The sequence below is a fragment of the Pelophylax lessonae genome (genome assembly GCF_965119305.1).
Source record: "Pelophylax lessonae genome assembly, chromosome: 4".
Lineage (NCBI taxonomy): Eukaryota > Metazoa > Chordata > Amphibia > Anura > Ranidae > Pelophylax > Pelophylax lessonae.
In genome coordinates, this window is record NC_138771.1 from 475,762,761 (window position 1) to 475,789,691 (window position 26,931).

The 26,931-nt window shown below is 46.1% G+C and overlaps 1 protein-coding gene across 1 annotated transcript in view; it reads left to right on the forward strand.

Annotated features, from left to right (window-relative positions):
• Positions 1 to 26,931, forward strand: part of FERRY3 (FERRY endosomal RAB5 effector complex subunit 3) — a 107,486-nt gene that overhangs the window by 60,258 nt on the left and 20,297 nt on the right. Inside the window, exons 10-11 of the mRNA XM_082256109.1 lie at positions 8,722 to 8,793; positions 13,658 to 13,860. Coding sequence (XP_082112235.1) covers positions 8,722 to 8,793; positions 13,658 to 13,860 — 275 coding nt within the window. The remainder of the gene's footprint in view (positions 1 to 8,721; positions 8,794 to 13,657; positions 13,861 to 26,931) is intronic.

Here is a 26,931-nt window from a genome sequence, read left to right on the forward strand (position 1 = left end):
AATATTTTGCAGCTTACCAATCCTTCGATGTGGTAGCTGCATTCGTTTTTCTTTTCTTTGGCTTTTTTCCCCTCTGTTTTCACCTGGTGATCTTGCCAGTAACTCACCTCCTGTATCAGAGTGCCCCCACTCTGGATTAAGGAGCACAGGGGCACCTTTGGAGAGCAGCATTGTCAGTCTGGGGGAATGGGAGTGTTAGATGGACTAGCAGATTTAAATACACCAACAAATTGAAGCCAAACTCCAGTTAACACATTATAAATAGTTACAGCAACAGTTTTTTTTTTCCTTTTGGGATAAAGGTTTTACCTAAATAACAGATGATCTTTTTAAGCATCCCTGCTAGTGTTAAATAGTTTGTTTCATCTCTGTAACTGATACTTTCTGCTGGAGAGCTTGTTCTTTTGAAAAACAACAGACTTACTGGCTGGATCACCAGATGAAAACAGAAGAAAGAAAGCCTAAAAAAGAAAATGATTGCAGCCACGTCTAACAAACCGTAATCTGCAATATAATAAATGGTTGGGTTTAATACCACTTTAATGCATCATTAATTTTTTTTTTTTTTTTTTTTTTGTAACTTAAGCAGTTTATGTGTCTGAATTTTAAGGTGTCAGCCAAGTCACACGGACCTTTGGCTTTGAAATCATGCGATTTCGAGTAAAGTTGCTTGATTTCTGTGGTATCGGTGTGAACGGGGGCTCAAAGTGACCCTGTGGGGACAGGAGCATTTTAAAAAGCTGTATGTTTAGAACCCTAAACCTGCTGTCGATCCAGAAGGAGGCAAAAAAAAAAACCTTCTAAGGGTCCTTTCACATGGGGTTTCCGCCTGGCGAACTCCGTTTTGCTCAGCAGGGATCGACCCTGCCGATCCCCGCTGAGCAGGCGGATTACTTTTGCTGAGATGGAGCTGTCAGATCTCCCGCTTTCCTCTATGGGAGATAGGAGGATAACGGACTGCCTCTCCGTTTTCATCCGATCCTCATGACAGATGGAAAATAGGGTTTCCATCTGTCTGGATTTCATGGACAGGATCGGATCGGAGAGCAGCGGGTGTCAGCGGAAATGTTACTGCTGACATCCGCTAACCCATAGAGGTACATGGAGCATCCGATCAGGTCCGTCTGAAAAGCGACAGGCGGACCTGATCGGAAAACCCGTGTGAATGGGGCCTTAAGGGTGATTAAGTTTAATCCAACATTGAAAAGATTACGTCCTGATCCCCTGAGGCAGTTGCATACTCCTTTGGATCAGCAAACTATAGTGTTATTTGTTATAAATATTATTGGCAAGTTCGTTTTTTTTTTCGAGACACTTCCCATGGGTTTTTGAAGCAGTCTAAGTTGATTAGAACTAGCTATAGGGAAGTATATTGAAAATGTTTAAAGCTGGTACTGTAAAGAAGTCTTTCTTTATGCTCCTGTCAGATGCACACTGTCTTGCTGCTGTTTCATTATTGTATGATGGAAAAGCAGTCAAATATGACCGAAAACAAGCATGGGAAAAAAGACCATGTGCAAGGCCAGTAAAATCTCTGCAAGCTGGTTGGTGTTCTCTGCGTTTTTTTTTTTTTTTTTGTTACTGTTTTTTTTAGCACAATGCAAAAAAAAAAAAAAACCACAAACATAATACAAGGAAATAGGCCAGAAAAGGCCTGGCTAATACAGAAAAAAAAGGTCCCCGAGTTGTTTCTCGATATTTAATACAGAACAAAGAAAAGGATGCTACAAACAGTACACTCGGTATTGTGGTCATGTCAAGCAGCAGGTCAGAAGACCGTATAGTAATGTACAATCACTCATAAGTCTGGAGTAAAGCTGGATACACACTATACAATTTTCTTTAGATTTTTTCCTTTAGACTTACCAAAACCATATAATATGAGGTCAGACCTAAACACTTTTCATTTGTATGTAATCGGGCAGGCCCTTGCACTACATGGTTGATGGAAAATTCAAAGGAAATCTACCAACAAAAGTTGTATAGTGTGTTTTCAGCTTTAGAGGCAAGAGTAAGGGGATCGGATATTCAACGATCCCAAATAGCATCAAACAAACAAGACATTTTGGGAAGTTTAAAAGTAAGCTTATAGACCAGGAGGTGAGCGTTAATCAATTGCAACCGCAAGGTAGGAGTGGGAGGAGAAACGCCTTTCCATGCTAGCAGGGGGGTCTTTTTAGCAAAAAAATAAACAGTTCGTAGTAAGCGTTTCTCATGTTTAGAAATAGATAGGTCTCCAGAAATACCAAGTAGACCATTTTTAGGGTGTAGTTCTCTGCCTTTTTAATGAAAATGCGATGATACTAATGTGTTTCTAAACCCAAAAACAAAAATGTAGTCCAGTATATTGCAGCTTACCTGTCTTTAGATGTGGTGGCTGCATTCATTAAAATTTTTCAGGAAAAGAACATTTTCTTGTGACAAGGACAAACATCCTGCTTTTTACTGATTAAACTACTAGTCCCATCAATTGACCGTGTAATCTAGATAAACAAAGGCAGACCTGTTTTAAAGTGTATCTCTAGGCAAAAATAAAAAAAAATGGTTAAAGCAAGAGTTCTTTAATATACAGTATCTCACAAAAGTGAGTACACCCCTCACATTTTTGTAAATATTTTATCATATCTTTGCATGTGACAAAACTGAAGAAATGACACTTTGCTACAATGTAAAGTAGTGAGTGTACAGCTTGTATAACAGTGTAAATTTGCTGTCCCCCCCCCCCCCCCAAAATAACTCAACACACAGCCATTAATGTCTAAACCGCTGGCAACAAAAGTGAGTACACCCCTAAGTTAAAATTTCCAAATTGGGCCCAAAGTGTCAATATTTTGTGTGGCCACCATTATTTTCTAGCACTGCCTTAACTCTCTTGGACATGGAGTTCACCAGAGCTTCACAGGTTGCCACTGGAGTCCTCTTCCATTACTCTATGACGACATCATGAAGCTGGTGGATGTTAGAGACCTTGCGCTCCTCCGCCTTCCATTTGAGGATGCCCCACAGATGTGCAATAGGGTTTAGGTCTGGAGAAATGCTTGTCCAGTCCATCACCTTTACCCTCAGCTTCTTTAGCAAGGTAGTGGTTGTCTTGGAGGTGTGTTTGGGGTCGTTTTCATGTTGGAATACTGCCCTGAGGCCCAGTCTCCGAAGAGAGGGGATCATGCTCTGCTTCAGTATGTCACAGTACAGGTTTGCATTCATGGTTCCCTCAATGAACTGTAGCTCCCCAGTGCTTGCAGCACTCATGCAGACCCAGACCTTGACACTCCCGCCACCATGCTTGTCTGTAGGCAAGACGCACTTGTCTTTGTACTCCTCACCTGGTTGCCTCCACACACGCTTGACACCATCACCATCTGAACCAGATACGTTTATCTTGGTCTCCTCAGACCACAGAACATGGTTCCAGTAATCCATGTCCTTAATCTGCTTGTCTTCACCAAACTGTTTGTGGGCTTTCTTGTGCATCATCTTTACAAGAGGCTTCTTTCCGGGACGACAGCCATGCAGACCAATTTGATGCAGAAGCACCCCTTCAACCTCTACAGCAATGCTGGCAGCACTCAAATATGCTGCAGAAATCTCCCTCCACTAAGTCTGGCTACAGCCATTTTAACTATGGACAGCTGAAGCTGCTGGCTGTTAACTTCCTGGATTTACACACACACACGCACAGGCACACTCTGTCAGGCACCACTGCTTGCCTGCACATTTCTCCTCTCTTAATGAATACTCATGGATCTCTGCCCTCAAACAGCCCCCTCCAGCTCTCATTGGTCCTCCAATGACTCATCCCTCCTCCTCCCTTGCTGGCAAACTCTCACAAGAGTTAGAGAGAGCTGTGCATGATGTCATTAGCCTAGGCTTTTTTACCAGACAAGAAATAGGAAGTGGGCTGTATAAGGTATTTACTAGGAGAAAAAAATATTTTACTATCCAAAGGTAAAACCACAAGTGCACAAGATTTAATAGATGAAAAAGATGAAAAAATGACTGGCGAGCTGCTTTAAGAAAAAAATATGCAAAAAAAAAAAGTGAAATTTGGTACCAGTGGAGCAGTTTAATATAGGTTGCCTTTCCGTCTACTTTAAGTCCAGCCTGTGCAACATCTATGGCTCCTTCCATAAATATAACGGAGAAATTAGTGTAGATATGAGGGGGCAGGAAGTATGGTTTTCAGGATCACCAGGTGAAAGTAAAGGGAAAAAAAACAAATACAACCATCACATCTAAAGACTGGCAGGCTGCAATATACTACATAGACTTTTTAAGTGCTGTTGTGGAGGTGGTAGACCCCTATAGAACAGGACCTTGGGCGTGTTTTCTTGTACCTCTGTCCTACACCATCACAAACCAGCCCCATCATCAGTATAGGTGTGGATTAGGAGTAGCCTAAAGTTCTCATTCGCCTTCAAATATTATTCCTGAGACTTTTGTAGTCTTGCTTACTGGGCAGGATTCTCCCCCTTCCCCGTAAATAGTTGAGATGCTTGCTGCTTTCTCGGTGTCCTCCTTTAGTCCATGACCTGCAACAACCTCCTCAGCCGCCCAATACCTCAGGGATAATCCGGGCTTCTATCCGTAACCTTACCCTACTTCTCAAAAATACAGTTCTTCCAAATGCACCCTGGGGTGTTTTGTGCACTGTTAAGGATTATAAAGAGTATGTTGCGGGTGCCAACAATCCTCCCTGCAAGTAACTCTATCAGCCTTCTCCTCATATAGAGCAACCCTTTTACTCATCCGCTGATAGCTTTTCAAGTATATCAGGGATGCTGTGGCATGTTGTTTTCTGATATGAAGACAGATCTAAGCTTAAAACTCACTTGTCTGTGGCTAGGAGACATCACAGGGCCTGTGATGGGAATTAGGTCATTCTCTAGGGGATTGTGTTTCTGGACTGGCTATTGCATACATTTGCTTCTTCTAGAGATTCAATGCAGGCTGATGACAGGTACTTTATAATGGCCAAGATCATGTGTTCTGAACACTGCAGGCATCTAAAATGGATGCAGTATGTTGGATGAGATCGGGAGGCAGAGGCCAATGCATATCATATATATTAATAGTATTTTAGCTCTGTTAACATTGTTAATTCCTCAAATGGTAGTTTAATGGAAAAAAAAAAAGAGTACAGGTCTAAAATGTGGGCTGTGGAGGAAGGAGCAGCAAGGAAGCACAGATAAGGTAAGTATTAGGGGGTCAGGTATGCACTTAGCAGAAACCCAGTAACTTTACGCGGAATGGACAGAGAACTAGTCACCAGTATTGCTCATGGTCTCCCTGCAGATGATCCTTTCCCCATTACTGTTTTACCATTTCTGGTTTGCACATGCAGGACTTCCCTCCTGCTGACTGGTGGTCTGATGAAATCATAATCTGACAAAAATCACCGAATGAATGACACAAAGGCAAGGAGTTATTTGCACTGCATGTCCTCAAGTAGGTCTTACTGTCCAGAAAAGAGAACAGTCAGCAGCACAGCATTGATACTTCTAAAAAAACGGTGTGCTGTCCCCTTAAGCAAAGTAACCCAAATTAAAATACCTCCTTATAAATCAATATATGGGTATTAAAAACCTGTACTGTGAGATCATAAAACAAAAAACAGGATCACATAATCCGTAATCTCTCTCGAAATCTGGTGAGACTCCTAATCAGAGGCAGCAGTGCTTTAGATCAGTGATCTCCAAACTGTGGCTCTGGGGCTGAACGCAGCCCTTTGAGCACTATTCCTCTCACTGATGCCAACAATGGGAAACAATTCCTTAAACTGACACCAATGAAAGGGCTTTATACCTTCCCCTGAGAGAAACGATGGAGCATTATTCCTCCAAGGAATAATAATGTTGTGGCATTTTTTACTCCCATTGACACCAGGGCATTTTCTGCTCACTGATAGCCAGGCCCCCCAAAGTCTGAAGAACAGTAAACTGCCCCTTTATTTAGAATATTTGGAAACCCCTGCTTTAAATGATCTCACATTGCCGATATATAGTTATGAGGTTCAAGGCATAGGAATGTCTAGCCAAAGTGTGCTGTTATTTTTCAGGAGGAATCCAAGACAAAAAGTAGATTTCTCTTTTGTTCATTGACGGACACAGCTCCTGATCTTCTTAACCATTGGGTTATACTGCCCCCTACAGGAGTCGGACACTAGGCAGAAAAAAGTCTGGCTATGCCTGTGGGCAGTCCCAGGGGGTATACTCCTTCTCCCTGCTATAGGTACTCAATTTTTTTTCTGCCTAGTCAGGAGTAAGGACCTAGTTCCTTACTGGGATCTCTGATCCTGGCAATTTTTTTCTTTTTAAATGGAATATTTTCTCCTGTTTTTTTTTTTTTTCCTGTAAGATCTACTATCAACTGCTGGCCTGCATTTAAACGCCTCAGGAGGTAGCGTACAAATGGGTCGCGACATTCCTCCTCCCTGACAGCCCCCCAGAGAGAAGGTTCTGTCTGGAACAGTGCCTGCCTGGTTCCTGGTATGGTAAGTGATTGTCCCCCCTCTCCCCCTGGAGGGTTTTGGGGTGGACATGGGACGGTCGGACCCCTGTGTTTCCCTTCTTCCTGTTGGGTCCCCCCTCTTTGGTCTGGTGGTCCCTGTAAGACATATCGCCCCCCCATCCGCCCAGCCCTCCTTTACTGATGCTGGGGCTGTGGGGTGGCCTGATCCACCGCCTGGGGTGAAGGCAGGGTGCTGTGCTCGCTATTGGGGCGGGGGTGCGCTGCCAGCGATCGGCTGTGGGGGGGCTGTACCTGGTGGGGGCTGCTGCCAAGGGCTGCCCCTTCCTGCCTGTCCCCTTTTCTGAGGCCTAGGGATCTCTCCTGGGTCCCTGGGAGGCTCGTGGTGCCGCCATTTTGCTGTAGCCTATGTGCTCAAAGCACGGCGGCTATATTTGTGTAGTCCGGCGGCTATTTTACGGTGATTTGCCATTGAAAATAGCGGCGGCCATGACAGTGGAGCCTTTTGGCAGTGAGAGTCCCTCCTTCCTTGCCTAGTGCTGACTCCTGGATCTTTTCACTTCCTTAACGCCGAACGTGGAGTGCAGATTATCCTGGTGCTTGCAGATGCCTGTTGCTGCTGGGTGGTGAGTCTGGTGGGTTCCTCTCCCTCTCTGCTGAGGATCGATTAGGTGCTCTGTTACTGGCGACTGAGTGGTGCTACAATTGACAACAAATCCAAATGCCCTCAGGAAGTAGACCACGGTGGACCTCCCGGTTCCCACGTAGATCTCCTCAGTAGGATGTTAGCATATGGAATACAAAAATGCAAAACGCCATAGCGTAAAACCAAAATAACAAAAATAGGAAAAAACACCCAAAGTGATTGGGAACACCAAAATTCAAGTGCTGAAGGATGAATCTAGTGAGTAGGCGTGAATATAGGTAGAAAAACTCAATCACCACTGGAACTCAATAGGTACTTCTTACCAGAGTGTAAAAGGAAAAAGCCAAACAAGGTAATTTCAGACACCTCCCCCAGTAGAACTACAGCTTATCAAAAAGACAAGTGTGAAGAGTATAAAAATAGATAAGGGGTCCCAACCATGCAAACCAGAGAGGGCAACACCGATTATGAATACCCTTACCGACTCAGGATGGTATAGTCTGATTTATGCCTTTCTTTCTCTCAAGCTTCTGCCAAGACTTCTACGCAGGATCGAGACAGAAGGGATTCTGGTCATCTTAGTGGCCCCGGACTGGCCTCCCCGGGCTTGGTATACCGATCTGGTGCGGCTGGTCACCGACATTTCTGCTGGGATCATTGCAGAATCCCCCGGTGTATGCCCCATATAGATGGGGTGGTTGGTAAATTAAGGAAGCTGCCATCACACCCCCTGCCATGCCCCCTTAAAGGAGACTTGAACAAAAAAAATATTAGTTAAACCCACAAGTGATTTTTTTTTTTTTCACTACTATTACTTTATACTGGCTTTTGAAATTTACAAATGTAGCAATTTAGAAATTGGATGAAAGGTTTAGCACTGGGAAACACTTTTATATAGATCAGTCCAAAATGAGGGACGAATGAGGCAGAAAGAGGGACTTTGTTCCAAATCAGCGACAGTCCCTCAAAATCAGGAACAGTTGGGAGCTATGCATATGTGTTTTTGCTGGGTTTTTTTTTGTATTCACATATATTAAGTCATATTTTGCTCATGATTAAAAACTTTTTATTTAATCCTTTTTTTTTCCCTTTCTTGATGGTGTAAATAAAGATTCAGTGGAAGTACCTATTAAGGCTCTGTTCACATCAAGGCGTTTTGGATCGTGGGCAGAATCGGCGGGATTCTGCCCGCAATCCTGGATCATCGCGAGGCGCACTTGCGATCCTCATAATTTCCAGCGGCTCCCAATTGCGTTGCGATTTTGTCGCTATTGGCGCTCAAGGAATCGCAGTAAATTTGCGCAAACAGAGTCGCGGGTCACCGCCGCTCAAAAGAAGTTCCAGAACTTATTTTGACCGTCAGGTGTCCCGCGATTCTGTTTTCACAATTTTGCCGCTATTTGTCGTGCGACAGTTGCAGGAAAATCGCACCAAGATTAAAGTGCCATTGGACGTGACAGTAATCACAAGTGCTTCCCACAATTTGCCGTGATTCAGGATTGCAGGCAGAATTGCTGTGATTCAGCTCGCGATCTACAACGGATCCTTGAGAAAGAGAAAAAGCCAGTCAGTTTTTCGTGTTAAAGTTTGTTTTTGTTTATATGTTACAGACGCTACCGGCGAGAATGAAGCACGTGATAAAGTGAAAAACAGCGAGAGAAACCAGTATAATTTATTGCCAGGTAAGTGTGTGCCTTGCTCAATTGCCTTTTTTTCTATCAGGTCATGTGACAAGTTTAAATTAAATTGCAAAGCATACTTTGTTTAAAGCTGGACTCTGAGAAATTAATTTATATATCCTTCATAGCTATATAAGATGTAAATCTTTTTTTCTGTGTACCAAATGCCTTTGCAAACGCAGACATGACCTTGTAAAAGTAGCAGTGACATCATCACTGTGCTACACATAGCCTGGGCAGAGAGCAGAGCTGTGGAATTAACCCAGAAGACCCCACCCACTACAGGTTACCTGCAGAAAACTACAGGAGGGGGCGAGTACAAGACCGGTCACCCTGCACAAGGAGAGAGAGCAGAAGTGACCGGCAAAAGTGTAGGAGGAGTAACATGCTGGAATGCTGCATAGACCTGGAAAAAGTACATAAAGCACACCAAGATTCACGTAAGAAGAATGCACTTGCCTCTTTTGTTTAGAAAACGAACAAAAGGTAAATAAATTACAGTATCTCGCAAAAGTGAGTACACCTTTCACATTTTAAATATTTTATTATATCTCTTCATGTGACAACACTGAAGAAATGACACTTTGCTACAATGTAAAGTAGTGAGTGTACAGCTTGTATAACAGTGTAAATTTGCTGTCCCCTCAAAATAACTAAAAAATAACAACACACAGTCATTAATGTCTAAACCGCTGGCAACAAAAGTGAGTACACCCCTAAGTGAAAATGTCCAAATTGGGCCCAATTAGCCATTTTTCATCCCCGGTGTCATGTGACTTATTAGTGTTACAAGGTCTCAGGTGTGAATGGGAAGCAGGTGTGTTAAATTTGGTGTCATCGCTCTCTCTCTCTCATACTGGTCACTCGAAGTTCAACATGGCACCTCATGGCAAAGAACTCTGAGGATCTGAAAAAAAGTATTGCTGCTCAACATAAAGATGGCCTAGGCTTTAGGAAGATTGCCAAGACCCTGAAACTGAGCTGCAGCACAGTGGCTAAGACCATACAGCGGTTTAAAGGGACAGGTTCCACTCAGAACAGGCCTCGCCATGGTCGACCAACGAAGTTGAGTCCACGTGCTCAGTGTCCTATGCAGAGGTTGTCTTTGGGAAATAGACATATGAGTGCTGCCAGCATTGCTGCAGTGGTTGAAGGGGTGGGGGTGAGCCTGTCAGTGCTCAGACAATACGCCTCACACTGCATCAAATTGGTCTGCATGACTGTGGTCCCAGAAGGAAGCCTCTTCTAAAGATGATGGACAAGAAAGCCCGCAAACAGTTTGCTGAAGACAAGCAGACTAAGGACATTGATTACTGGAACCATGTCCTGTGTTCTGATGAGACCAAGATAAACTTATCTAGTTCAGATGGTGTCAAGCGTGTGTGACGGCAACCAGGTGAGGAGTACAAAGACAAGTGTGTCTTGCCTACAGTCAAGCATGGTGGTGGTAGTGTCATGGTCTGGGGCTGCATCAGTGCTGCCGGCACTGGGGAGCTACAGTTCATTGAGGGAGCCATGAATGCCAACATGTACTGTGACATAATGAAGCAGAGCATGATCCCCTCTCTTTGGAGACTGGGCCGCAGGGCAGTATTCCAACATAAAGACCCCAAATACACCTCCAAAATTACTACTGACTTGCTAAAGAAGCTGAGGGTAAAGGTGATGGACTGAGCAAGCATGTCTCCAGACCTAAATCCTATTGAGCATCTGTGGGGTATCCTCAAACGGAAGGTGGAGGAGTGCAAAGTCTCTAACATCCACCAGCTCCGTGATGTCATCATGGAGGAGTGGAAGAGGACTCCAGTGGCAACCTGTGAAGCTCTGGTGAACTCCATGCCCAAGAGGGTTAGGGCAGTGCTGGAAAATAATAGTGACCACACTCAGTATTGACACTTTGGGCCCAATTTGGACATTTGCACTTATTTGCACTGTACTCAATTTTGTTGCCAGCGGTGTAGACATTTAATGGCTGTGTGTTGAGTTATTTTCAGGGGACAGCAAATTTACACTGTTATACAAGCTGTACACTCAGTATTTTACATTTTATCAAAGTGTAATTTCTTCAGTGTTGTCACATGAAAGGGTATAATAAAAATATTTACATGCATGCATACATATACACAGTGCTCAGCATAAATGTAAAAAGTAAAAGTATGATTTTAATCAATATCTCAATGAACACTTTCCAAGTACAATTTCCAAAATTTTACAAAACCTGACTTTTATAGAACATTTGTTTAGCTCACTACATGGAAGTAAGGTTAATATTATAACTTAGATTGCAAAGTCTTCAGTTTTACTCAAATTGGTGGATGCAAAAATGAATACATCCCACAACAAAAACTACTACATTTACTATTTTGTATGACTTCCATGGTTTGTAAGCACAGCACCAAGTCTTCTAGGCATGGGATGAACAGGTTGTGGAAAGAGATGGGCAGCAGACAGGTAGAACTCACAACAAGAAAGGAACATTTTCAAGAAACAGGAAGTCAATTTTAAGGCATTTCCAGAAATCTCTAAGAACAAAAGTTTGTTGGAAAGTTCATCAGATGTGACCTGGACTTCACTCTGCAACTTTAAATCAGACAAACATGAACCAACCTAAAAAATCTCCTTTTGTCATTAGTGTACCCAAAGTTAGGCACTGGTGAAGTTCCTGTCACATGTTCCAGGAGGCAGACCCAGAGTTGTGTACTGAGTTTCAGGAAGAAAAGGGAGATGGAGTCACCCGCCCTTAGTAAAAACAGCCACCCTGAGAATAATTGAAGGAATGAACAAGTTGGCAACATATTGCAACATCTATCTTTTTCCATTCTTCAATAATGACCTCTTTTAGAGCCTGGATGCTGGATGGAGAGTGATGCTCAACTTGTCTCTTCAGAATTCTCCATAGGTGTTTGATTGGGTTCAGATCAGGAGACATACATGTCCACTAAATCACTTTCGCTCCCTGTTCTTCAGAAATGCAACAGTGGCGTTAGATGTGTGTTTTTGGATCATTGTCATGTTGGGAAAAGTGCACAATGACCAAGGACACATGGTGATCGTAGCATCTTCTCTTTCAATAGAAGTTCTACCTGTTTTTCTGCAGTGTTCTCTTCTCTACATCCATTCAAAGTCCAGCATTTATAAAGCTTGTCTGTGCTGTCAGAAAAAAGGGGGTGGAGAGCTGAAGTTACACTCTGCAGAGCTCAGTGAAAGAGCTCTGAGAGATACATTTCTGGGAAGAGACACACCCCCTTTACACAGCACACAGGAACAGAGCTGAGGATGTAAATCAGCTGGCAGTCTGTCCCCTGTCACCTATTTTCTCTTGGTGTCAAGAAGACTTGTCAGAAGAGGATCAGGCACCAGACAGAAATTACACTTTGTGCTCCTAATTGAGACAAGTACACACTATAGTGGGATATGCTCTGTTCATATTTCATGTCTGAGGTTTACAACCACTTTAAAGGAGTTGTAAAGTCAGAAGGTTTTTTTTTTATCCTAATGCATTCTATGTATTAAGATAAAAAGCCTTCTGCGTGTAGAAGCCTCCCCAGCACCCTTAATAAACACCTGAAGCTTATCTCTGTCCAGCGATGTCCACGAGTCCCTCGGCCATCTGAGACTTTCCTTCCTGATTGGCGCCATTGGCTCCCGCGGCTGTCCATTAAAATTCAGTCAATCAGGAGAAAGAGGGGTGGGGCCGAACAGCAGCTAGACTTGGGTGCCCCCATAGCAAGCTGCTTGCTGTGGGGGCAATCGACGGGAGGGAGGGGCTAGGAAAAGAGGAGGATCTGGGCTGCCCTATGCAAAACTATCTGCACAGAGAAGGTAAGTATAACATGGCTTCTGTTGTTTGTTTGTTTGTTTGTGTTTTTTTTTTTTTTTTTTTAAACAAGGCTTTACAAATCACTTTAGGCAAATAAGACTGTTCACTGATGTTCACTAAGCTGTGTATTTAGCAGTTTGCCTGGACTTCCAATTTGACATTAGCAGTCTGTCCACATGGTACCCAGATTCCAGCTGTTATTTATCTACAGTAAAATAGCAAAAGTTAGGCCCCTGGAGAACGGGGTCTGCCTGGCTTCGGCTGGGCGGACCAAAGTGAGTACCTCAGTCCCCGTCAGGAGCTTCGTGCCCCGGGGGATCAGGGTTAGGCACCTTCCTCTTCGGAGGGCTATGTGTACGCCTTGTGCACTTTTTGTGTGTCTCACGTTTTGCGTGTGTGCACTTTTTTATGCACCCGGTGTAAGTCTTTTGAGTGTGTTTCACACACCACGGGCTTAAAGCGGTTGTAAACCCTAGAAACAAAAAAAAAAAAAAGCCTGCAAGACAAAGGCATAATGGGCTAGTATGCATCGCATACTAGCCCATTATGTGTAACTTACCTTAGAACGAAGCCCCGACACGGACCCCCGGACATCGCTGCGGGCGCTGCCATGATCCCTCGCCGTCTCTTCCGGGTTCGGCGGCTCCGGCGTGGTGATTGGCCGGAAGAGATGGCTCCGGCGCGATGATTGGCCGGAGCCGCGATGACGTCACTCCCGCAAGCTCCCGGCAAGTTAATTGAAGGTCCCCCCGGACCTTCAGATCGCATGCGCCGCTCGCGCGAGTGGCTGCATGCACTGTAAATATCTCCTAAACCATGCCGGTTTAGGAGATATTATTTGTACCTACAGGTAAGCCTTATTATAGGCTTACCTGTAGGTAAAAGTGTCAAAAAGCGGGATACTACCGCTTTAAAAAAAAAAAAAAAAAAAAAGAGCAAATGTTAATGCCTGATTCTTGTTTGCTATAGGCAACGCTCTCAATTTCTCTTTTTTGTTTTTAATAATTACATGTATTTATTGTTACCAATGAAACTTGTTTTTACTAGGGGAATTTTACGTCACACGGCACTCCAACCTCTCAGAATGTCATGTGGTTTTTCATCTTTGCGTGGACGACAATGTGAGGAATGGGAATATAACCGCCAGGGATCCAGCCATCATGGGCCTGAGAAACATCTTAAAAGTGTGCTGCACCCACGATATTACCACTATCAACATCCCGTTGCTGCTCGTCCATGAAATGTCTGAGGTAAGAGGCTGGGGTAATGCAAATATGTTCATCAACACAAGCCAGACTTTATTATCTTCTAATATCAATGCTTTGGCCTGTTCAATGAGCTAAAGATTAAAATGGATTAACCGAAAAAAGATTTCAAGCCCAACTTCTGGCAATTTTATTAATTTGTTTCCCAGCAGGGATTTAAAACGTAAAAGCAGTTCTGCCTGAAATACTTGCTTACTCTCCGGGGCTGTTCCTTCAGTAATTAATTTCCACTACTAAATGTCCTTGGTGTACGGGGGCTGATTGATGCCCAGCGTTATTCAAACCTGGAAGACTGAGGACAGTCTGTGAATGCAGTACATCACCATGGTGCTTTGAATTCAAATAAAATGATGCAGATAGCTGCTTTGGCATCATCCTATCAACACCACTCTCTGGATAACCGAGTACTGCCCACCACCGGAGTAGATTTGAAAGAACCCTATCTGCTACGTGACCAGCCTGAAAACTTCTGACAAAGGTAAGTATTAAAAAAAAAAAAAAAAATACATCGGGGGGAAGGGGGCAGTTGGAGAGGGGAGCGCTGGAGGGGTCAAGCTATAGACCAAAATCACATTTCTGTATAGGCCTCAGTGAAGAAGCCACCTCGCTACTGGATTGCAAGTAAACAACTTCAGGATTGGGGTCTACAAGGAAATGATCCTGTGACACCCCTTAACCTGGACAGGAAATGAGGGTACATCTTCCCAGTCCCTAGCCACTCTGCGTTCTGTCAGAGCTCTTTGCATCAGATGGTTTTGAAGCCCACACAGGTTTTAAGCAAAAATCCAGGCATAAAAACTAGTAGAGTGTGGTCCCAGTCCTGATAGCAAAGGTTAACTGTTCATTTAGTCTAGGGGAAGTTTAAGGTAGAGGAATACTTTTTCCTTATGCTTCTCTACTGTAAGGCTTTCTACTCACCTGTATGACTGCTCTTTTAAAGCTGCTATTATTTACCAGTCATGCAGCTACCCCCCACTCTGATGTCATAATTTGCAGTTTAGGGCCAGCAGTCCTGTATTTATATGAGAGGATGTTAAGCGCCCACCCATGTTGCATGAGCAGAGGATAGCACCAGCTGTTGGGGAGCAAGAAATTAGGGAAGTATTCCTGTACTTTAAACATCCGCCAGATTAAACATGCTTTACTCCTTAATATCATTATGGGTGATTGGAGTTCAGCTTTAACGCCTTCCGCCTCCTGGTCAGTGTTCGGACCTGGTTATTGGAGGATCAAGCCTGAGCCCTGCCTCCTGGGAGAGAGAACACACATCCGATGAAGCAGGAAAGAGCATGGAGAAGGTGAGAAGGGGAGGATGTTTATTGCAAAAGAACCTGTCATTTTGCCTTGAGTGGACAAAGTGACACAGGGTCTCTTAAAGGCTAAGTTCACCTTTTGTAAAAAAAAAAAATAATAAACACACTTGATTTTGCAGGTAAAAATATGTATATATTATTTTTTTACACTGCAGCCTGCAAAGCATTGCACCCACAATCCGCGGATCGTGGGTGCAATGCCAGGCTCCTGCAGACACTCAGTACAGCCTATGGGGCAGACAGTTACTAAAGTGCAGGAAGTGTCAATGAACTAAGAGAGCTTTCACCAGCTCCCTAGCAGTTCATTGAGACCTACAAGCTGTCTGCGACGGTGGAAGATGGGACTTGTAGTTCATTCATTCAGCAGATCTCTGTGAATTAATAATGCAGCTGGATAGGAGGAGCACTGTTTTTAAATTGTGATAGTGGGTGTGGGAAGAAAATCCCTCACCCACTGTTATGAGGGGGGATTGGGGGGTGCAGGCAGGTACTCCATACATGTTATACCCTAAATAATAATGTCCAAATCTTGCCACCTCATCCTCTGCAACATCTCCAAAATACGCCCCTTTCTAGAAGACACAACAAAGCTCTTAGTGCACTCCCTGGTCATCTCGCGCCTCGACTACTGCAATTCCCTTCTCATTGGCATACCTCTACACAGGCTATCTGTCACGGAACCATGAACCAAACGTACAACAACAGATAAGTGAAAATAAGAAGGCTTTATTGAAAATCAAGCTGTAAAGCAAATGTCCAAACGGATGGTGAAACCGAAGCAGAGTCCTTGCGAAGCCAGAGGTCAGGAACCAGGAGGGAGTCAGACGAGGCCGGGATCAGGAACCAGCAGGGTAGTCAGACGAAGCCAGGATCAGGAACCAGCAGGGTAGTCAGACGAAGCCAGGATCAGGAACCAGCAGGGTAGTCAGACGAAACCAGGATCAGGAACCAGCAGCAGTCTTAGAAGCATGTGAACACAGGAGGACCAAGCAGGGAACTGAAGCCACAGACCACCTATATATATGAGCTAGGCATCCAGCTCCTCCCAGTGGGAAGGAGGAGCCGCAGGGTGGGAGGCTACAAGAAACCCAGAAACCAAGATGGCCGCCAGCACATGTCAAACGAAGGAGAACAGCAAGAAGGTAAGACCATGACAGTACCTCCCCCTCAAGGGCCCCTCCTCCGCGGAGTAAAGAACGGTTTCTGAGGGAAGCGTGCGTGGAAGGCTCGGAGCAAGGCAGGAGCATGGACATCTGCGGAGGGAACCCAGGAACGCTCCTCTGGACCATAACCACGCCAATGAACCAAAAACTGCACCCGACCGCGGACCAGGCGTGAGTCCAGGATATTGCTCACCTCATACTCCTCTCGATTGCCCACTTGGACCGGACGAGGCCGAGGAACCGAGGAAGTGAAACGATTACACACCAGTGGCTTCAACAGGGAGACATGAAACACGCTGGAGATCCGCATGCCAGGAGGAAGCGCAAGGGCATAGGCTACCGGGTTTACCCTGCGAAGCACTCGGAAGGGACCAACAAAGCGAGGCGCCAGCTTGGGAGTGGGCACTCGAAGGTTGAGGTTGCGGGTGGACAACCATACACGGTCTCCGGCCTGGTAGGAAGGAGCAGGCGCTCGTCTGCGATCAGCCTGGAGTCTCTGGCGCTGCGCAGAGACCTCAAGGGACTTCTGGATCTGTACCCAAGAAGCACGTAGGACGGAAAGGTGATCCTCCACAGCCGGAATATCCTGGGGAGAGAATACCTCCGGTAACACGGCAGGTTGGAACCCATAGTTGGCCATGAAGGGAGACGTCCCAGAGGAAGAGTTCACCGCCGTGTTCCTGGCAAACTCAGCCCAAGGCAGGAGGTCAACCCAATTGTCTTGGTGATCGGAGACATAGCAACGAAGGAATTGCTCCAAGGCCTGATTGGATCGTTCTGCGGCCCCATTGGACTGAGGGTGGTAGGCCGAGGAGAAGGAGAGATGAATCCCCAACTGGGAGCAAAAGGCGCGCCAGAACCTGGACACAAACTGACTCCCCCGATCCGACACAATCTCCTTGGGCAAACCGTGCAACCGGAAGACCTCCCTGGCAAAAATCGTGGCCAACTCCTGTGCAGAGGGTAACTTCTTGAGAGGAACACAGTGGCACATTTTGGAAAACCGATCCACAATCATGAGAATGACCGTATGGCCTCGGGATGCAGGGAGGTCCACAATGAAATCCATCCCCAGGTGTGACCATGGGCGCTCCCCGGTGGCTAAGGGTTGCAGAAGGCCCAACGGAAGGTGCCGAGGGGACTTACTCTGGGCACAAACGGAGCATGCCGCTACATATGCGGCGATGTCGGAACGTAGGGAAGGCCACCAGAACAGACGTGAAACAGCCCAGGACAGATGATTCTTTCCAGGATGCCCCGCGGTCTTGGAGTTATGGTAGGTTCGCAACAACCGAATGCGCAACTCCTCAGGCACAAAACATCTGCCGTTGGGGCACCCAGAGGGAGCACCAGATTGAGCCGCCAAAATCTGCTCACCCAGGGGAGAGGTCAGGCTGGTGCGAATGGCGGCCAGGATCTGATTCGGAGGTATGACCGAAGTCGGAATCGACTCCTCCCTGGACAGGTCGGAGTACTGCCGAGATAAGGCATCCGCCCTGATGTTCTTGGAACCGGGTAGGTAGGAGACCACGTAATTAAAACGTGACAAGAACAGGGCCCATCTGGCCTGACGTGGTGTCAATCTCTTGGCCTCAGAAATGTAGGTCAGATTCTTGTGGTCCGTCAGGATGAGGACCGGAACCACCGAACCCTCGAGCAAGTGTCTCCATTCTTTAAGAGCCTGCACGATGGCCAATAACTCCCTGTCACCAATCTGGTAGTTGCACTCCGCGGAAGACAGTTTCCGGGAGTAAAACCCACAAGGAAGCAGAGGACCCTCTGGTGTTCTACGCTGAGAAAGAAGGGCGCCTACTCCCGTCTCAGACGCGTCCACCTCGAGGACAAAGGGCAACCCAGGGTTGGGATGCGTCAGAATCGGAGCCGACACAAAGGCGGACTTTAGAGCCTCAAAAGCTCGGATGGCCTCGGGCGGCCAGACCTGGGAATTACTGCCCTTCCTGGTCAGATCCGTGAGAGGCTTGGCTAGCATGGAAAAGTCCCTGATGAACTTCCGATAATAATTGGCGAAGCCCAAAAAGCGCTGCAGGGAGCGAAGACCACTGGGCTGGGGCCACTGTAAGACAGCCGAAACCTTCTCAGGATCCATGGAGAACCCCTCAGCGGAAATGATGTAACCTAAGAAGGTTACCTGGGATCGGTGAAATTCGCATTTCTCAAGCTTACCGAACAGCTTGTTCTCTCGTAACCGTTGCAACACTCGTTTGACATCCAGAATGTGGGTCTCCATGGACTCGGAGTATACCAAGATGTCATCCAAATAGACCACCACACACTGCTGCAACAGGTCACGGAAAACATCGTTGATGAATTCCTGAAAGACTGCGGGCGCATTGCACAGCCCAAAGGGCATAACCAAGGATTCATAATGACCGGTCCTGGTGTTGAACGCGGTCTTCCACTCATCCCCTGCCTTGATCCTTACGAGATTATATGCCGCCCTCAGGTCGAGTTTGGTAAAGACCGTGGCCCCTTTAAGGCGATCGAACAGCTCGGAAATCAAGGGTATCGGGTAAGCGTTCTTGATCGTGATGCGATTGAGACCCCTGTAATCGATGCAAGGCCTCAACTCACCGCCCTTCTTTTTCACAAAGAAAAATCCAGCCCCTGCCGGGGACGAGGATTTGCGAATGTGTCCGCGTGAAAGCGCCTCCCTCACGTACTCCTCCATGGCCTCATTCTCCGCTACCGACAGTGGATAGACTTTGCCACGAGGAGGAACGGCACCAGATTGTAACTCGATGGCACAATCGTATGGGCGGTGCGGAGGTAGGGCAACCGCGCGCACCTTATCGAATACATCCCGGTACTCCTCGTATTCAGGAGGCAACAGAGAGTCCGAGGAAGTACACAGCAACTTGACAGGCCCATGGATGCAACTAGCCCCACACTGCGGTGACCACGAGAGGATCTCGGCCGATCTCCAATCGAAAATCGGATTATGCTTCTGGAGCCAGGGGTACCCCAAGACCACCGAGTAGTGTGGAGACGAAATAACCTGGAAGCAGACCGACTCTCTGTGGACGGCACCAATGGCTAACCCCACTGGAAGGGTCTCATGAGTCACGTGTGGCGGCAGAAGGGGGTCTGCCGTCTATCGCCTCAAGAGCCAGAGGAGAACCTCGAGCCTGCAGAGGAATGGAATTGGCAGCAGCGAACACACTATCAATGAACAAACCACCAGCACCAGAGTCCACCAACGCCTGGGTCGTCACCGAGCCCCCGACCCAGGAGAGGACAACAGTGATCAGTGGTTTGTCAACACGGGAAACCGGGGACGAGGAGACTCCACCCAAGATCTGCCCCCGACAGGATCTCAGGTGCGAGCGTTTCCCGGACGGTTCGGACATGCCAACCGAAAATGCCCACCGAGACCACAGTACATGCATCGGCCCTCGCGTCTCCGGAGTACCCTCTCCCCTTCGGACAGGCGAGCAAACCCCAGCTGCATGGGTTCACCCCCAGACAAGTCATCCCCAGGAGGCGTGGGAGGAGAGGGAGGCACGGGTGGGACAGCAAAGGTAGGCGCCAATCTGTTAGGAGGCCTCCGCAGACTCTCCTTAAAGGAAGGTCTCTCCCTGAGTCTGGTGTCAATCAAAATCAGGAAAGAAATAAGAGACTCAAGCTCCACTGGTAGGTCCTTAGCTGCAACCTCATCCTTCAAGGCATCCGAGAGACCATGAGAGAAAGCAGCGACCAGAGCCTCATTATTCCAGCCCACCTCTGCTGCCAGGGTACGAAACTCAATGGCGTATTCAGCTACGGATCGTGAACCCTGTCTGATGGACATAAGGAGCTTCGCAGCAGAGGCAGCACGAGCCGGCACATCGAATACCTTCCGAAGAGAAGCAACAAAACCGGAAAACTCGGCAACCACCGGATTGTTGTTCTCCCATAAAGGGCTGGCCCAGGCCAAGGCCTTGTCCGAGAGCAGCGAAATTAAGAAGCCCACCTTTGATCTCTCAGTAGGAAAGGCATGTGGCAGCAACTCGAAATAAATGCCCACCTGGTTAAGGAAACCTCGGCACTGAGTTGGCTCTCCCCCAAAGCGCTGTGGAAGGGGGGCAGAACCGGACATACCCCGAAACACCGCAGGCGCAACAACAGGTGTCGGGGTAGACTCTGGCGCAACAACCGGAGCGGCAGTAGGAGCGGGCCCAGGAGCGACAACCGACCCATCGGCAACGGGAGCGAAATGAGCCGTGCGTTCAAGCAGGGTTTGCAACACCACGGCGAACTGACCCAACAGGTGATCCTGCTGATCAAGTCTGGCAACCAGCGTGGGTAGCGAGGATGGCCCTGTACCGTCAGAATTCATGGCCTGTGGTACCGTGCGTTCAAGCAGGGTTTGCAACGCCACGGCGAACCGACCCAACAGGTGATCCTGCTGATCAAGTCTGGCAACCAGCGTGGGTAGCGAGGATGGCCCTGTACCGTCAGAATTCATGGCTTGGTCCTAATGTCACGGAACCATGAACCAAACGTACAACAACAGATAAGTGAAAATAAGAAGGCTTTATTGAAAATCAAGCTGTAAAGCAAACGTCCAAACGGATGGTGAAACCGAAGCAGAGTCCTTGCGAAGTCAGAGGTCAGGAACCAGGAGGGAGTCAGACGAGGCCGGGATCAGGAACCAGCAGGGTAGTCAGACGAAGCCAGGATCAGGAACCAGCAGGGTAGTCAGACGAAACCAGGATCAGGAACCAGCAGCAGCAGCAGTCTTAGAAGCATGTGAACACAGGAGGACCAAGCAGGGAACTGAAGCCACAGACCACCTATATATATGAGCTAGGCATCCAGCTCCTCCCAGTGGGAAGGAGGAGCCGCAGGGTGGGAGGCTACAAGAAACCAAGATGGCCGCCAGCACATGTCAAACGAAGGAGAACAGCAAGAAGGTAAGACCATGACACTATCCCCCCTTCAATCCATCATGAATGCTGCCGCCAGACTCATCCACCTCACCAATCGCTCAGTGTCTGCTGCTCCTCTCTGTCAAGCCCTCCACTGGCTTCCGCTCACTCAACGAATTAAATTCAAAATACTAACAACTACGAAAGCCATCCACAACTTAGCCCCCAGCTACATCACTAGCCTAGTCTCAAAACACCAACCTAATCGCTCTCTTCGTTCCTCTCAAAACCTCCTGCTCTCCAGCTCCCTCATAACCTCCTCCCATGCTCGCCTCCAGGACTTTACCAGAGCCTCACCAATCCTATGGAACTCCATACCCTTATCTGTCCGATTATCTCCTACTCTATTAGCTTTTAGACGATCTCTGAAAACCCTCCTCTTCAGAGAAGCCTATCCTACCCACACCTGACAACTGTACCTCCCTTTTTCTCCATCAGCTCATCCACCACAGCTATTGCCTTTTGTTTCACTTGACCCCCTCTCTAGATTGTAAGCTGTAATGAGCAGGGCCCTCTAAATCCTCCTGTATTAAATTGTATTGTAACTGTATTGTCTTCCCTCATATTGTAAAGCGCTGCGCAAACTGTCGGCACTATATAAATCCTGTATTATAATAATAATAATAATAATAATATAGGTGTAACATGTAACCTGTTACAAAAGGTGAATACGGGTACATGTTATAAAATGTGAACTTATCCTTTAAAGCTGATCACATTAAGATATTTATCTTGAAAAAAAAAAAAAACAGTAAATCTAAAAATAAAAAAACAACTTTAGTTTCCCTTAACCTGCTGCCATCCGCGCTACAGCCTATATACGGCTGCAGCGCGGACTTGAATTTTCGGGAGGCCGTTTTTAAACGGCCTCCCAGAAAGACTCTCCCCGCGCGCTCCCGCGAGCGCGCATCGGGGAGAATCTGTGTCGGCCGTGTCCCTTGGACACGGCCGATCACAGATCGTGGTGAATGGCCAATCACAGCGGCCATTCACCACGTGATCAAGCCGTCCAATGAGAGATGATCTCATATGTAAACATATGAGATCATCTTTCATCGCCGGCGCTCCTTCCTCACACAGAGCCTGCAGTGTGAGGAAGGAGGGGGAGCCGTCAGCCGCCGGGGACACACAGCAGTGTAATCAGGGCACCGATCACCAGTGCCCTGATTACTAAAGGTAAAAAAACACACACAGTGCCCGCCATCAGTGCCCCCCATCAATGCCCACAATCAGTGCCCATAGTGCCGCTAGTCAGTGCCTGCTCATTTAGGCACTGATGAGCACTGACTGGCAGCACTATGGGCACTGAGTGTGGGCACTGATGGTGCTGCTCATCAGTGCCACCCGTCAGTGTCCATCAGTGCCATCCGCCAGTGCCCATCAGTGCCGCCTCTCAGTGCCCAGCAGTGCCACCTCTCAGTGCCCAGCAGTGCCGCCTATCAGTGCCGCCTATCAGTGCCGCCTATCAATGCCGCCTATCAGTGCCGCCTATCAGTGCTCATCAGTGCGGCATATTAGTACCTCCTCATCAGTGCCCATAAGTGCCACCTCATCAGTTCCCATAAGTGCCACCTCATCAGTGCCCATAAGTGCCACCTCATCAGTGCCCATCAGTGCAGCCTATCAGCGCACATCAGTGAAGGAGAAAATTTATTTTCAAAATTTACTCGCAGAAAATAAGAAAAACTTTTTTTTTTTTTTTCAAAATTTTCTGTCTTTATTCTTTTTTTTTGTAAAAAATAAAAAACCCAGAGATGATTACATACCACCAAAAGAAAGCTCTATTTGTGTGAAAAAAATGATAAAAATTTCATATGGGTACAGTGTAGCATGACCGCGCAATTGTCAGTCAAAGTGTGACAGCACTGAAAGCTAAAAATTGGCCTGGATGGGAAGGGTGTTTAAGTGCACAGTAGGCAAGTGGTTAAACAAAAGTAGTAAATTCTCTCCATCGTTTCCACATAATTCATTAGATTTAAGTAATGGCATAATGAAGCCATACATTTTCCTAGTCATTCTGTTTTTAAACGAAGGACAAGGAATATTCCCATGCAACTGGCATTTTATAAACTTGGGTTTATTGTTGTTTTATGATCCTTTCAGTCTGAATGTAGTAAAGTGATCATTTAGATCCTAATTGTTCCTTGCACTAGCTCCATCTTTATGGCTTAGCTAAGTCTGTATACCATTCGAGCAGGAAAATAAAGTTAAGCCGCAAGCTGTAATAAAGCAAATGTTAGCGTTCTAAACAACATATGGCATTGTGCTATTTAATTTATTGCCCCCTTGTTTGACCACTGACACCACAACTGGAATCATTTTCCCTGACGAGCCAAAAAGAGGAATGAAAAAGGCAAGTGTGAAGCCAAAGCGTTCAGTATGGAACATGTGTAGGAGGTGTACATTGCACGTAGCAAAGTAGGAACTCCATGACCCAGACTAGGATGCCCTGATGCTCTCTCTCTGTTTAATGGCAGGGTTTTTTTTTTAATCCCTTGAAGTACTGTTTACGGTTGGCTGCCCTAATTTGGAACATCCACTGCGACCGCAAACTCTCAGGAGCACAGTTGCAGGAGCTGTCGTGTGAACTTTGTGACGCGCGCAGTCGATATTTCTGAGGTTGACCAAATCACACGTTGTTGTGAGGAGGCAATTGTGCAATCTGGCAATGGCAGTAAAGGACCTGAATAAGGGAAAGTGGAGGCGTTGTCTGGAGCAGCCAATCAGTGTGCAGTGGTTTCTTTTCCATTTTCAGCTTAGAAGATAAATGGTAACACATGAATGGTTGCAGGGGGTAACACAGACAGTCTTTATTCCTGCAGATCTGTTTGGTGTTCAGTCCCTTGCTTAGCGTTAAGCTCATAAATGAGTAGACATTATTTCGTGCAGAAATATTAGCATTTTGGTGGAGTTCACATGAACAGTAAATTTTTACTAAGTAATCCCTATTAAAAAAAAAAAAGAAGGGTGAGAAGAGATACTTTACCTTTCACTGTACCATCATGGGGTAAAGAGGGATGGCTATCTGTAAGTAAAAGTGATACTGTAGCCGGGGTCTCCGTATGCATGTTCAAAACATATCAACCTGACTCCAGCTTTCATCATTGGCACCTAAATGATCCTTCTGGCAAGATCCTGGGAACCCTGAGGATCACAATTATTATACAGGATTTATATAGAGTCAACAGTTTACGCAGCGCTTTACAATATAAAAGAGAGACCATACAGTTACAGTAGGATAAAATACAAGAGGGTTAAGAGGGTCCTGCTCAGAGGAGCTTACAATAATAATAATTCTCATGAGAAGACTCTCCTGCACAGCTCTGAAGCTCCTTCTTGTGACATTTGGGCAGTACCCTCTTTAGTGCGGAAGCCGGGGTAAGGTAAGTATAACTTTTTAATCCACAGGTATTTTTGTTTTTATTCAACAATATTGATCGAGGTAGGAGGTGCTATGTAATAGGCTGACCTTGCCTTTTACTGCAAAATAACTCTAGGGCTAAAGTCAATAGGCGTGGTTTACCTGACTTTGACATGCGTTTGGAACAGACGTTAAAGCAGGTCAGGCTTTGATTAGGCAGTAAACATGACAGTTCATTGGCTTTGTTTGCCCTGCTTTGTATTGTATTTGAATAGTAAATGCAACTCTTGAAAAGAATGCTTAACATGCGATCTTAAAGCAGAGTTCCAGCCACCTGTCAAAAAAATTAAAGTCAGCAGTTACTAATAGTGTAGCTGCTGACTTTTAAAAAACACCCACTCACCTGTCCACGGTCCAGCGGTGAGCTCACCCCAGCCGTCTTCATCCTCTGTCCTCCCTCCGCGGTACTGGAATCTTCACTATGGGCACCCGGCTGTGACAGCTTGCGGCTTCACAGCTGGGTGCCCACTGCTTATGCGCATTGTGAATGGTGGATGCAGTCCCAGAAGACTGCAGGGGGAGGGAGGAAGGAGAACTTCCGTTGTCGGAACGGAAGAGTGAAGCAGGTACCCGTCAAAATTGTGCAAGAGGAGCGGGGGACGAAGCCTTAAAGCGGAACTTCCCCTTTTTGGGTGGAGTTCCTCTTTAAAGTACAGTAATAAAGTGGCTTACTAGTCAGTACAATTGTGCTGCATTTAAGCACAGGGCCTGGCTATGAAAATTCAAACATTTTACATAGTCTTAACAAGCAGTAAATGAGCATCTCCACTGACCTCTGTAGCTACAGGCACTGTGGAGCAGTTCATCCTCAAAGATCACAGCAGTGGCACACTCTGGGGCTAATGTTTTAACAGATTTGCTGTCATGTCTCCAAAACAAAAAATTAACAGAAATCTCCCAATAAGGGACACAGACAGCAATAAAAACATGACAATTGGAGTTCTACTTTAACTTCCTCATCAAATTGCTAAATGTTTACATCTTAAGAAGTACTGGCACTTTCTCTCTAAAAGGAATCTGTTAGCTTGTCCTTCTATTATAGAGGAAGTGGTGAACGTGTTGCCCTTAGCAGCAGATTAAAACCCAGCTGCATTCAAAACTTTTTGTTTTGGATAGAGCAGGGAAGGGTGACAGACTCTCTTATGTTTTTATTGGTGTCCGTATCCCTGCTGGTGAGGTTTTGCTTCAATGCCTTCCAATGTTTATAATATTTTTATTCAGGATTTCTATAGCACCAACCAATTGAGCAGCTCTTTACTATATCCTGTGCCTTCCTGTTGCACGAATGACTGCACCAACCACACTTTGCAGTACATGTATTTAATATATTTTTTTCTCTATTTTGCCCAGGCATATACAGTACTTTACTTTAAGTTTTTGTATTTTCAAACTTACTGTAAAACAAAATAAAAATAGCAGGCCTACCTTTATGGTACTCAAAATCGTTTTAATGATCTTTTTACTACATGATAACCATGGAGAATCATACTCTATCTTTACCATTGGTGTGTCAGCCTTAAGCCGGCTATAGATGGATCGAATCATGGCGGGTCACTGCTGAACCGGCTAAGATTCAATCCATCTATGGGCAGGCTGGTTGTAATGAAGTTGATCCATTGATTGACTTCAGTACATCCAGCCTGTTGGATTTTTTGCATGCAATTACTGCCAGCGGCTCCCCCCCAGCAGTGCACAATAGCACTGCCAGAGGGATTCGAGCAATTTTCTTTCCTGCAACCTGTGGTTGCAGGAAAGAAAATCAAATCATCTATAGCTTGCTTTAGAGTTCTTGTACATGTGGCTGCAAGAATAGGTTGAATCCCTTACTAGCATGAGTGTGCTGCTACTTCTCACCTGGAAGCCACTAAAAGGGACTGGCATCCACTTATTTCCCTGAAAGGCATGGGCACTGGAATTTACACTCCTGCTCCTTACCCCCACTCTGCCTCTTCCTTTTATCACCCCTACCCAAGCCAGAACTCTCTTGGTCCATATGGATGTGTGCTTATATCTCTGTGCCACAGAACCTTTACCTTCATTAAATAAATAAAATTCTATTATAAAAGAAATGCCTGTGTGTAGCTGACCAGTCATTATGGCCTCCAAACCCACCCCCACCATTCCTCTACATTTACCTATATAGAGCCCCTCAATATGAAGGCGAAACCATCCTTATTAAATAATGGCTTACAGAACTTTGCATGAACTTAGTCACCTCCACCCATGACAAG